Raw genomic sequence first — 13,088 nt, 5'->3', positions numbered from 1 at the left:
CAAACCACAGTAGCACCCAACATCTCTGGTACCAAAATCTGTTCTAGTTTGAAAACTGCCAGAATGCAATATCCCAGAAAAGGAATGGTTTTTAAAAAGGGAAGTTTATTAAGTTGCACATTTACATGTTCTAAGGGTGTGAAAATGTTCAAATTAAAGCAAAGCTATTGAAATGTCCAATCTAAGGCATCCAGGGAAAGATACCTTCGTTCAAGGAGGCTAATGACATTCAGGGTTTCTCTATCAAATAGAAAGCCAAAATGGAAAGCCACACAGCAAACATGGTAACATCTGCTATCTTTCTCACCAGGCTTCTTGTTCCATGAAGTTCCCCTGGGGACATTTTCCTCCTTTGTTTCCAAAAGTCTTGGCTATGTGTGCTCTAAAGCTTTTTCCAAAGTGGTTTCCTCTTAAAGAGCTCTAGTGAGTAACCCCACTTTGAATGGGTGGAAACACATCTTTGTGGAAACCATCTGATCAAAAGTTACCACCCACAATTGGGTGAGTCATGTCTCCATGGAAACAATTAAAAAAGCTCCCACCCAGCAATACTGAATGAGGATTAAAGAACTTGGCTTTCCAACAGATTCAAACCAGCACACCTTCTTTTCAGAAATAGAAAATTCAATCATCAAATTTATATTGAAGGCTAAGGAGCCCTGAATAGCTAAAGCCATCCTGAAAAAGAAGAATGAAGTTGGAAGGCTCACAGCCTAATCTTAAAACTTATTACAAAGCCATAGTAATAAAAACAGCATGGTACTGGTAAAAGGACAGAATTATATATAAATGGAATAGAATTGAGAGCCCAGAAATCAACCCTCACATTTATAGCCAATTGATTTTTGACAAGGAGCAAAGTCTACCCAATTGGGAAAGAATAGCCTATTCACCATATGGTGCTGATAAAAATGAACCTCCATTTGCAAAATAAAAATGAAAAAATAAAGGAGGATCCCTGCCTCACACAATTTACAAAAATCAACTCAAAATGGATCGAAGACCCTAAGTAAAAGAGCCAGAACTCCTAGTATAAAACATAGAGAAGCATCTTCAAGACCTTGTGTCAAGTAATGGTTTTATACTTTACACCCAAAGCACAAGCAACAAAAGAAAAATAGATAAATGAGACCTCATCAAAATTCAAAACTTTAGAGCATCAAAGGACTTTATCGTAAATGAAAAACTGCAACCTACACAATGGGAAAAATATTTAGAAACTGTATGTCCTGTAAAGATTTAATATCCAGAAACTATGAAGAAATCCTTCAACTTAACAAAAAGAGACAACCCAATTAAAAAATGGGCAAAATACTTGAATCAGCATTGCTCCAAAGATAAACAAATGGCCAAAAAGCATATGAAACAATGCTCAACATCATTAGCCATCAGGTAAATGAAATCAAAACCACAGTGAGATACCATTTCACATCCACTAGAATGGCTGCTATTAAAAACAGAAAGTAGGTATTGGAAAGGATGTAGAGATGTAGGTACACTTAGTCATAGCTGGTGTCAATGTGAAGTGGTGCAGCCATTGTGGAAGAGTTTGGCAGTTTCTCAGAAAGCTAAGTATAGAAGTACCATATGACCTGGCAATCCCACTACTAGGTATACCCAAAAGAACTGAAAGCAGGAACTTGAACAGATATTTGCGCACCAATGTTCATAGCGCCATTCTTCACAGTTGCCATAAGATGGAAGCAACAGAAGTTTCCATCAAAATGGGTAAATAAAATATGGTATATGCATACAATAGAATATTCTTCAGCCATAAAAACGAATGAAGTCCTGATACATGCGACAACATGGATGAGCCTTGAAGACATCAAGTTGCATGAAATGAAAGGACAGTAGTGTATGATCTCATGGATTTGAAACAATTAGAATCAGCAAACTTATAGCCTAAGAATCTAGAATAAAGGTTACCAGGGAATGGGGTGGGGATAGGAAATGGGAAGCTAAGCCTTAAAATGTACAGCCTCAGCTGGAAAGATTGAAGTGTTTGATAACGGATGGTTGTGAAGGTAGCATGACATTGTGGACACAATTAACAACACTGAAATATATATATCTGAATATGTTTAAAGGGGGACATATTAGATTGTGTATATTGTAACAGAATAAAATTTTTAAAAAATTTATGGAAGTACACTACAGAAATAGTGAACCCTAAATTTAACCAGGGTTTTAACTAATAGTAAAAATGTGCCATTCTCAATCATAACAAATGTTTCACACTAATACAAATTTTTGGTGTTCAGATGTTGTATGAGAATCCTATATTTTATGCATGATTGTTCTGTAAACTCACAACTTCTGGAATAAAGAACCAAAAGAAAAGTATGTTCAAAGCAACACCACCCTCAACCCAAAGTCAGATTTACCCAACTGTGTACCAATAGTAGAATGAATAAATTATGGCATAGTCATATAATAGAATGATTAAAAGCAATAAAAGTAAAAAAGTTATCGTTGCTTGCCATATCATGGAGCAATCTCACATTGAGTGAAAGATGTAAACTCGAGTCCATATTGTCTGATTTCATTTATAAAAAACTAAAAAGTCAGACAAGATGAATCTATAGTGACAATAGTCAGAATATAATCAATTGGGTTTGAAGGTGGTGACTGCTTTGGGAACTTGTATGGGGCTGGTATTGCTCTGTGGCTTTAATGTTTTAAAGATGATGCTATAAAAAAATTAAAGAAAACCCAAGATGATGCTATAAAAATTCAGTAGGAAAAAAATGCATTGGGACAAATTAGTAATTCTATATTAATCAATAAATTATTTAAAAGAAACACCCCGATTTTTATTGAAAATTGAAATAGGGAAAACAATAAATAGTTGAAGCTTAATACTGTGTCCCAAAGTATTCTCTACTCTTATTTTCTAAATAATGTGTAAATTAACAGGAACGCTTACTTTTATCTATAATAGTAAATTATGGTTCTCATTTGCTTTTCTACAGGATTAGAAAAAAAGTGTTAATCTTTTCTATATATCCTGAATTTCTGAAAACTCTTTCTCTTCATGAAGCATTTTACTGTCCTTAATATAACATTCTGTCAACTCATAATGGGAAGAAATGGAAAAAATAGATGATAAAATATATTTGATCATATTTTTATCCAAAAAAGGATACACAGCTTATTTCTGTTTTAAGGTTTTAGTATTATAAAATTAAGTTTACAATATTTTATATCTCAAAAAAATACTACAGGTGAACCTAAAATGAAAAACAACTTTTAACTTTTGGCTGAGTGCTTACTTTTTGCCTAAGTATGAGACTGGAAAATAATGAATTGAGAAACTATAAACCTGCTGAGTTCCCATAAAAGCTTACTGTTTTGTTCTCTTATATATCGTTTGAAGCAAAAAAGGACTCTCTCGTCTTTATTCAACATTTAAATAATGATTAATTAACACTTCTGGTAAAGAACCATCGTTTTGCTATGCTTACTCAAGTGCAGTATAAGACACAAATAAGAAATGTCCCCATCTGGTGGTAAAAACATTGAACTTCAGACAGACCACCAGGGCTCTAATATACAAGCATTTGAGACTTTCAGATGGAAATACTGTCATTTCAGTGGTAACAAATACTCTGAAAATGGCAGGTCTTCTTCTATACCAAAAAGTGGAAAAGGCTAATCATTAGGGTAGTGAATACACCCAACTTGAGTCCAGGTGCTTTAGGGGGTAGATAAAGAAACCTGTATAAATGTGACCTGATCAGACACCTGGGGTTCATTTCAGCCAGTGGTTTTGTCTGTTATACAAAAGACTGCAGCCTGAAAAAGTGCACCTCTCTTCCTAGATGTGTTGGTGTGGAGCAATGATCGAGTTATCCGCTGGATACAAGCAATTGGACTTCGAGAATATGCGAATAATATTCTTGAGAGTGGCGTACACGGCTCGCTCATAGCGCTGGATGAGAACTTTGACTACAGCAGCTTAGCGTTATTATTACAGATCCCAACCCAGAACACCCAGGCAAGCCTCTGGCGCTGTAGTTTTACTGTGACCTGGTTTACCTAATGGCAAACGAAACTTTTAGGAAGAAAAAAAGGTTGCCTCTGTATTCATGGTTCTTAATTGGAATTAGTGCAGCTTTTGAAATATATCATTGGGGTATTAATCTCAAACTACTGGATTTCTAACTGGAATAATGTCAGAAAATCAAGCAAGAAGGGCTGTAGAGGTTATGGAATCCTATTTCCCACCTGGATGCCAGATATCCTCAAACAATATCCCTGACAGATGGCCTTTAGTCTCTGCCTCTCTGAGATGCAGTTAATTCTCTCCACATGACTGAATTATAAAGACACTTAGCACTGGGCATGCCACTGATTCCCACATCTGGATAATTATTTACATTACCAGAGTTCCATAAAGAAAGAAATATAAAACTTCCAACCCACATCACAGACCTAAGGAATCAGTTATGAAGAGATAGGCTACAGGAGCCCTTATTATCTAAAGTTCCCCCAAGTGATGATTTTCCAGCCAGATTTGAGAACTTTGACCTGCATAGACTTGATAAACATGTAGCAGTGCAACTTCACCTTTTACTTTATGTTGACATGTTTTGAAGTTTATATAAAATATTTAACTAGATAAAACAACAAAATGAGGTCCCAGCCCCTAGACCACAGACATTTATGTGAGCTATCTCTCTAACCCCAGAGACAAAAGAAAATAGCCCTGCCTAGTAGATGTACCCCAAATTTTCATTGACTGGTAAAAAAGAATGAAAAGTGAAATCTTGAGTCCATAAATAAAGCAGGGTTTGTTATTCTCAGATGAAGATCATTTTTATGGTTTTTAAAAGAAAATATGACTAGGTGGTAGTAATTGTAATTTGATGTCAACAGGCAAGGCAGATTCTTGAAAGGGAATACAATAACCTCTTGGCCCTGGGAACTGAACGGCGACTGGATGAAGTAAGTCCTTACCTGTCATTCAAAAGGAATCTTAGAGAGTGTAAGAAACATGTAGGAGCATCCTTGCATCTGAGGAATAGTGCTTGGAAATCAAGCCAATGCTTGCTGTCTGGGTAGAATCTAGCAGGTGTTGACAGGACTGTTCTTAAATATTAAATCATAATTCTCAGTTGATTTTGGAAAGAATTTGTAAATATCATGATTTCATCTATAGTATTTGTAGAGACTATGAATTTGTAAATATTATCATTTCAGCAGTTGGAAACACCAAAGAGTAATTCAAAAAGAGGCTTTTTTTTTTCTCCATGAGCTGTGCATAATAATGTTCAGCAATATTTTTTTTTAATGTAAACAGTAATAATACAGATAATTTGGGCTAAATAAAGAATGCGACTATTCTTACATATCAGAATTCTCCACAGGAAATTTTAGGATACAAAAATGAAGAGAAAATTTGCTTTCAATAACTAGGAAACTTTTCATGATTTTAGATATCAATAGTGAGTTTTCCTTAAAAAGAGGAATAACATTCCAGCAGTTATAGTATTTTAAAACTAATTGTTTGCAAGAAACTCTGTATATAATATAGGTACATTTAAATAATCTGGAAATTCATAGTTCATTAGTCTCCTGAGATTATTTAAATCAAGGGGCACTAGCCAACCCTGCGGATTGATTTCCCTTTACAAGTCCTTCTGAGTTTTTTCCCAGGATTTTTCTGGAAAGAAAGAAGTAGGAAGGTAACTCTCAGTATGATGGTGAAAATAGAGAAATGCAAAATTCTGTATTGTAAAGTATTGGTTTTCTTGACTATAAACTATCTAAAATAATTTTGTGAAAGAACCCAGCAAATCCAAAAGGAGGGAAATAATTCCCAATTTAAATGTGCAGGGCAGAGATGTTGATGTTATACTTAATATTATAAAACACGAGCTATCCTTTGTGGGGATTTTAGAGAGATAAGCAATACTGTCCTGACCTCTGCTGACTTCCTATAAATTCATACTCCTGTCCCATAGCTAACAAGTAATATTTTAAAAAAACAGTTCATACTTAAGCTTTTGATCTCTTTTAAGTTTTGACCATCTTTTTAGTCCTTATTCTTAAATGCTCATTAAAAAACATAGTCTTTATGAACTCATACATACATTTAAATATAATTATCCTTCTTTAAAGTTGCCAAAGAATTTTAATAAAAGTTATTAAAGGCCTGCTGTATTGCTACATTCTGAACTGTGGGTTGACGTGAAGGGACTGTCCTGGCAGAGGCAGCAGCCTGTGGGGGTATAATGTGGCTTCCTGACAGAAATCAACAAGGGAAAGGTAAACAGATGGGACAATCTGCCTTTAAAATATGCTGCCCCTTTTTCTAATTTTAAAAGCACAGCACATGATTTTTTATCATTCAAACTCTCTGAGCTTTTTGGCACTATGTTTTTGTGGTAGTGGTTGATTTTTGAGCAAAAATTGTCAATACTTGCCTGGAGCTAGAGTAGGCTTGTTTCTGGGGCTTTGTTGACCACAGGCAAATTCCACTTACTGATATAATTTGACATGTGATAATGTACTTCTATGAACTTTTAACTTCCATTAAAAGGTTATCTTTTAAACCCAATTCATGGAAACCTTATCCACATGATATTGTTGCTGGTAGTCCCTATTTCTGCATTTCACATTGTCGAAAGAGCAGAAGGAATCATAATTCAAATTGTTTACTGGCTCCTTTTTGAGTCCTTAACTCCTATACTGTAGGAGGTGTATAGCCTACATAGTAACGTAGTATTTAGTAGAAATGAAGTGAATTCATGTTTATGCAACAACTCCCCCAAGAATCAAGAAGTCAGAGAAGTTTCCGTGGTAGTGAAATTTTGTGATTTTTTTTCTGCATTTACGAACGTTCAGGGGAGGTCCAGGGTAACGTAAAATCCAGTAGTTGAGGAGAGGAGAGGCAGACAGCTCGTAATCTGTAAAATGGTTACAAAACCCAAACGAAATTTGGATATTGATAATAAGGATTCTAATAGAAAAGTGGACATATGTAATTACAGATAAATGATTTCATTTTTCCTATATTGACTTTGAATGTCACTTAGTTAAATTAGCAGTCTATAAATTGGACCCCCTTTGTGTGCTGCTCATTTATAACAATGATAATCTCAGCTAAATATTGGCCTGGTATTCTTTATGCAGAAATAAAGTCAGCTGAACTAGTTTATAGCTCATTCTTGGCTATTTTTTCAGGAAATAGTCCTTCCCTAGATGAGAAGCCTAGAGGTAGAAAAGGATAGGATCAATAAAAGGGAATGATTAATATTTTTCTTAGAATGAGGGATAAAGGATAATATTAAGCACTAAATTACATGTTGCTGCTTATCTTTTTAGAGAAAATAGTTGCAACTATACCAGCACTTTGTGCTTTGTGTTCATATACAGAGGTGATTCATTCCATCATGAAAAAAACAGCAACCAGAGTTATATTATGCTTTAGTAGCATCTAAAAATAACTTATTGAAAGTATTATTGAAGTATTTATTGAAAGTATTGGGTCCAGGCTGCACAGGTTTTCAACAAAATACAAGTTAATTCTCCATCAGCAGAAATCTAACAAATACGTTTAGAGCCTCTTACACAGATTATAGGTTACAGTATCCTATATGAGCTAAACTACCTTTTAGATAGATTTCCCATCGCATAAATCTCTTGAATACATAAAAGCAGACTTGATGAAATGCTGTTATTCAAGGGTGTGAGTCAAATGGAGCTTATCCAGCAACATATCCAATTAACTATTACATCTTGCATCATAAAATCAATTGGCATAAAGTGTCACAAAATACACTCAGTATCCCTTTTGGAAAAACTTTGGGGTTTTATTTTAGGTTTTCAAAGATGTTTACTTTTATAGATGGCAGACTTTAGATTTGAATCATATGAATCATATGAACAGATTTATACAAACTTTTTTTTTACTTTGGGATCAAACTTTCTGAACAAAGCATAATAATCACATATATATATGTACTTGATAGATTATGAATAATCTATATTACATGTTTCTAAACACATAAAGTTTCAAGCACCTGGACTAGTTTATTTGTTTTCATTTCATCAAATTGTAACTCTTTACTGGCAGAGTGATGACAAGAACTTCAGGCGTGGGTCAACCTGGAGAAGGCAGTTTCCTCCTCGTGAAGTTCATGGAATCAGCATGATGCCTGGGTCTTCAGAAACCTTACCAGCTGGATTTAGATTAACCACAACATCTGGGCAGTCAAGGAAAATGACAACGGATGGTACAGTAGTTTCACACTTCTACATATAAAGTAAAAATCTTGTTTAGCAAAAGCTAGCATCATTCTCTGACCTTGCATAGCTTTCTGGAATTGATTCTTTCCTTGAGTTGGTTTGCTCTGCTTGAAATTTACTTTGCTTTCATCTAAACCCAGACTCCTTCACACACTGCTAGTGCATGAGTTCATGGCACTTTATTCACATTAAAATGATAGATTTAGCATTCCTAAAAAGAAGAATTTGGGCTAATGTCCACATCTGGGAAGAACAGTATACATCTGCATGCCTCATTATTTTTTACTCTTCTATTCCCACAGTAAATAATATGTGTAAGGTAGAGGTGTGATTTGGCCCAAAGACCCTTAATAAATGGAAGTTAATGCCACTGTCACCTTATATGTTTGAATTTTGCAAGTTTTATATTTCACCTTAGAAACTGAAACTCATAAGACATTTCACCTCTGACCAAGGCAGAAGGCCTTAAATAAACAAGCACAACCAGGAGAAGAAAATTGAACAAACACAACACCAAAAGTAATTTTCCAATTAGGATTTCCTTCTGTGGACATTAGACTTGCATTACATACTCCACAAAGGAAAACAGCCATTCTAGAAGAGAAGGTTGAAATACTAGTCATAAAATTATTTCTGTTCAGCAGGCATTAAAGAAAAATGAAGTCCCACTGTCTATATTAAAATTATTACTTGGATTGTTTTTTCCTTTTCCGGTTCACCACTATCATGGCCCTTAAAATTAATTCCAACATTAAACTCGATTTTTGATCTACATTTCATATAACTTGTTAATATTATAGAACATGTTAGAAAATTTCATGAGGAATTTAATATGATTAAAATTAGTGTAGAAATTCTTCAGTACTTGTGGAAATAAAAATCGATCGGACTGAGTTATTTATGAGCAATCTTTGCTTTCAAAAACAGCAGCCCCATGGGAAGCTACTCTTGTTAAAGATTTTATCTAAGGGGGAGTACACACAAATTAAAAGCTCAGTTAAATTATACTGCAATAAAGTTTCCTTAACAGAGTGGTCTAGAGACGAAGAATGCGAGTGGCTTATATCTGAGAAAAAGAAGGTGTTCTGGTATGTTCAGGAACCCTTTAAGGGGGGAAAAGAGATCTTTCTCATCGGATATTTTGTCCTCAGTCATCGTAGTCCCGCTAAAGCCCTTTTCTCCATTTGCAGTTGCTTCATCAAGATTGCAGAGGTTAGACAACTCCACTGTTCGCACATACTCATGTTGACAAGCCACTCAAAGGAGGCAGCACTGACCTGCTGTGAGTAGTTTCCCTTAACTGCCAAAAATCAAACCAACAAAAAAACCAGAACCAATATAAACTAGTAAATATACACTGTACTCTTTCGTATGGCCTGGCAGTACAGAAGTGCGATAACTCCTTTCTATTGCAAAGTAGAGGAAGAAATCTTTACATTGTAACTTGCAATCTAGAATTTCACATCACCATCTGTTTTCTATGGTTTAATCTTTGTTTTTTGGAAACCTGTCATTCTATTATTCCACATCAATGGGTTGTCAGCACGCTGGCTTATACTTTTAAGTAGCATTTTATACTGACTCACATAGCATTTGATTGATGAAAAGTTGGCACTTATGGGATCACATATTTTTAAGTGAATGTTTTTTATAGGGAGGAGCTGAAGTAGATAGAGATTTAAGCAGGTTCAAATAGAGTCAAATAGTGGCAAAAACAAGAAAATGATGTGTAGATGGTTTCATAGGAATTTTGAATTTTTAATGTGTTGGTTGTTATACATGCAAAATGCACTTGTTGAAAACAAACACGAATTTTAAATTTCTGGGGCTTTTACACAGAAACAAAACACAAAAGGAAATTTTAAGATTGGGATACACTAACAAAACTTGGTTTTTTGATGTTTTTTTCCCTAAACATTTGTGTTTAGGGAGATGTTAGTAGATGGAAGCTACTTAAAAATCCACATAAAAATGGGTTCTATTGTAAAACAGTTTTAGGTAAAACTATGGTTTCCTAGATTTATAAACGTGCAGATGCTCATAAAACGTTTTTAACAACAACAAAAAAATTGTGCTTTGCCAAAATATTCTACCAATTTCAACAAATTAATATTTTGAAAAATACTTTTAAAGCAATATTTAGAACGTAATATATGCACAGGGAGAGAGGAAGCAGCTGCAGGCAGAGGAACAGCTCACCTTGTGCTGTTTATTCATTGCCTTGAAATAAAAGCTCCATACAATTTATTATTCATCTCTTGGACCTAATATGGGAGCTGGTTATGCTGCCTTATTTGGGTCACTACTTGAAGGTGATGATTATTAAAGAAAAAAAAAAGCATATTCAGATAAGAGATTTAATTTCAGCATGCACAAGCCTAATATTAAAATTCTAATTACAGTATACAATTTGGCATCTAATTAGGTACTCTCTAAAGTACATAATGATTTGGATAAATACGAGTCTTTCCAAAATATTGTTTTAATAGCTTCTACAAATAACATGATAATTTCCCCAGGAACTGAGTACATCACCAATTTATAAATGACTACTTAATACATTCAATAGTGCTTGCTTTTTAGTTCTGGACTGATGAGTAGAATTACTCTATTTGCAATCTGTATTTTGTGCATGGCATTCTTTGTTCATATTTCCTGTTTTTCACTTTATGAGGGATAAAGTTACTTATTTAAATAAGTAAATCTGAAACAAACAATTTCACTTTTGGTGAAAAAAGAAAAAAACATTTTAAAAATAATTCAGAGCATATTATTTAATCAGTTTCTTTTGTGTCAGGAATGATAATTCTGGGTTTTTCTTAAGTATATCATGACTGGAAAGTATCAGTGATGTCACGCCACTGCCACTGAAACTTTAAAATATGTTAATAGCATTTCAACTCTGTCACAATTAAACAAAGGTATCTTTTAGACCATATTTGAATTAGAACAAAAGTCTATTCCCTGGAACAGGTCAATTCAACCCAATTTATTAACAGCAAATTTTAAATTTTTCAAAAGCATGCTGACATTTTGTGTGAGCACCTTTGTCCATGTTATTGTCATACTTTCCACAAAGGTGAGCAAATCTTTTTATTTATATTACGTTCTCCTGCACAAAATGGGAGAGAAGCAAATGTTAATTACAAGCAGTTATTGGAGAGATCCCAGATGATTTCCTTCTCATCTCTTAGCATTAAGACATGATAGGCAGGCTGCATGGAGGCGTATCATGGGATAGTGGAGTGGGGTTTTCTGTCTGGGACTTTTCAGTGAACTAATGTTATTCATTAAATATTTTAGATGTCGTCTTTTCAGTCTACTCTACCTAAAGTGCACTGCCATCAGAGAAGACAAGCAGTGAAAACCTTTGTGAAGACTAATCTCTAAGGAAATAATGACAAGTAATGGTTTATTAAGCCGAAAATGTGATTTGGGGGGATTCAGATATTATGTTTGATTAGTTTACTACAAATGTAATAATATGCTTAAGTCATTTGAAAAATAAGTGTCATCCACATCAAAATTCTGTAAAACAGATGCTTTTATGGATTGGAAGCCCCTTGTTTTTCATGTTTTATTGTAATATACTAGGCATTTATGTATTACTGTGTATTTCTTTTTAAATGTGTAAGTCTTATGTAAATGGATATAAATATGATTTTTTAAAAAATAAAATATATGGTTCATGGCGTCTCAAGTGCAAACATTTGACAATTCCAAGTACTGTTTGTATTTTACCATTCCACCATTTTTACAGTTTTTGAATTGTAAGAGTCAAAAAAAATATGTTTCCTGGAAGCATGTTTCATGCTTCGCTATGTTTCTCTTTCAAGTCTGTCAATACTTAAAGCTGAACACCTGCCTCTGATCATGTATAAAAGAATGACTTAACCTGGAGCTAGAACCTAAAATGGACCTTTATAGGCAATCAGGGATGTCCTATATCTCTAGAAAAGCACTGTGATGGCTTGATCTCCTTTTCAAAACAAAACAAAGCCAAACTGTTTACAAGAGTTAAAAGCAATTATTAAAAAAAAAAGAAAAAAGTTCATAATGGAAAACATTACCTTCTCTTGTTACCTGTGGACCAAGGAAAAAAAAAAAAAAAGCAAAAACTTCTTTATCTAAGAATCACACGTTCATTCTAATATTTTGAACCGCCAGCCAACACTGGACATTGAATGTCAACCATTGCAGAGTCTGAGGCTCATTTCCTACCAGAAGAAACAAAACTCAGAAACCCTCCTCTTTTATCAATGTAACAGGGCATTAGCCAGACTTACGTCTAATGTTATAAGCTTTTAGCCAAGATGGCCTTGTTGCGACTTCCCTGAAGTCAGATTTATCAGAGGAAATAAATCAAAGACAGAATGATTAACATATATAGTGTATAAAAGTATAGAAGAGTAACCTCTTCCCTGTGGCTTTATTTGGTGGTGTTACTGTTGTTTATTCTTTGTTTATATGGGAAATTTCAAAGTAAAACCTATTTAATAATACCATTTATTTAACTGCTGATTTTCTGCTGCTTGATCTTATTAAGCACAAGACCTGTCATTAGTTATTTCTTTTTGTATTTTAATTTGCTATGTTTGCACGTACATTACATTTGTTTTGATGTCTATTTTTGTTTGACAGATTCTGTCAGAAGTTTATGGTAACAGAAACCCTCTCCATTGCCAATAAAAAAAAAATTCCACTGCTCTGTTTAAGCTTCGTTTTATAGTTACATAAAGTTTAACAATTTGCTTACACTATAATGAAATTATTCTTTTAGTGACTCACTGTGGTGTTTGTGTTCTAAAGTGAATCTGCCACAAGAGGGAGCA

General features: G+C 34.2%; 1 protein-coding gene across 1 annotated transcript in view; it reads left to right on the top strand.

Moving 5' to 3' along the window:
* PPFIA2 (PPFI scaffold protein A2) overlaps positions 1-12,380 on the top strand; it is a 497,371-nt gene extending 484,991 nt beyond the window's left edge. The window contains 5 exon segments of the mRNA XM_077111527.1: positions 3,825-4,000; positions 4,882-4,950; positions 8,084-8,243; positions 9,447-9,538; positions 11,560-12,380. Of these exon segments, the coding sequence (XP_076967642.1) occupies positions 3,825-4,000; positions 4,882-4,950; positions 8,084-8,243; positions 9,447-9,505 (464 nt within the window). The 3' untranslated portion in view covers positions 9,506-9,538; positions 11,560-12,380.
* Positions 12,381-13,088: the final 708 nt, after the last annotated feature.

This window comes from Tamandua tetradactyla, chromosome 7, assembly GCF_023851605.1.
Source record: "Tamandua tetradactyla isolate mTamTet1 chromosome 7, mTamTet1.pri, whole genome shotgun sequence".
Lineage (NCBI taxonomy): Eukaryota > Metazoa > Chordata > Mammalia > Pilosa > Myrmecophagidae > Tamandua > Tamandua tetradactyla.
The sequence above is the reverse complement of the archived record's forward strand: the minus strand, read 5'-3'. Positions and strand labels throughout refer to the sequence as shown.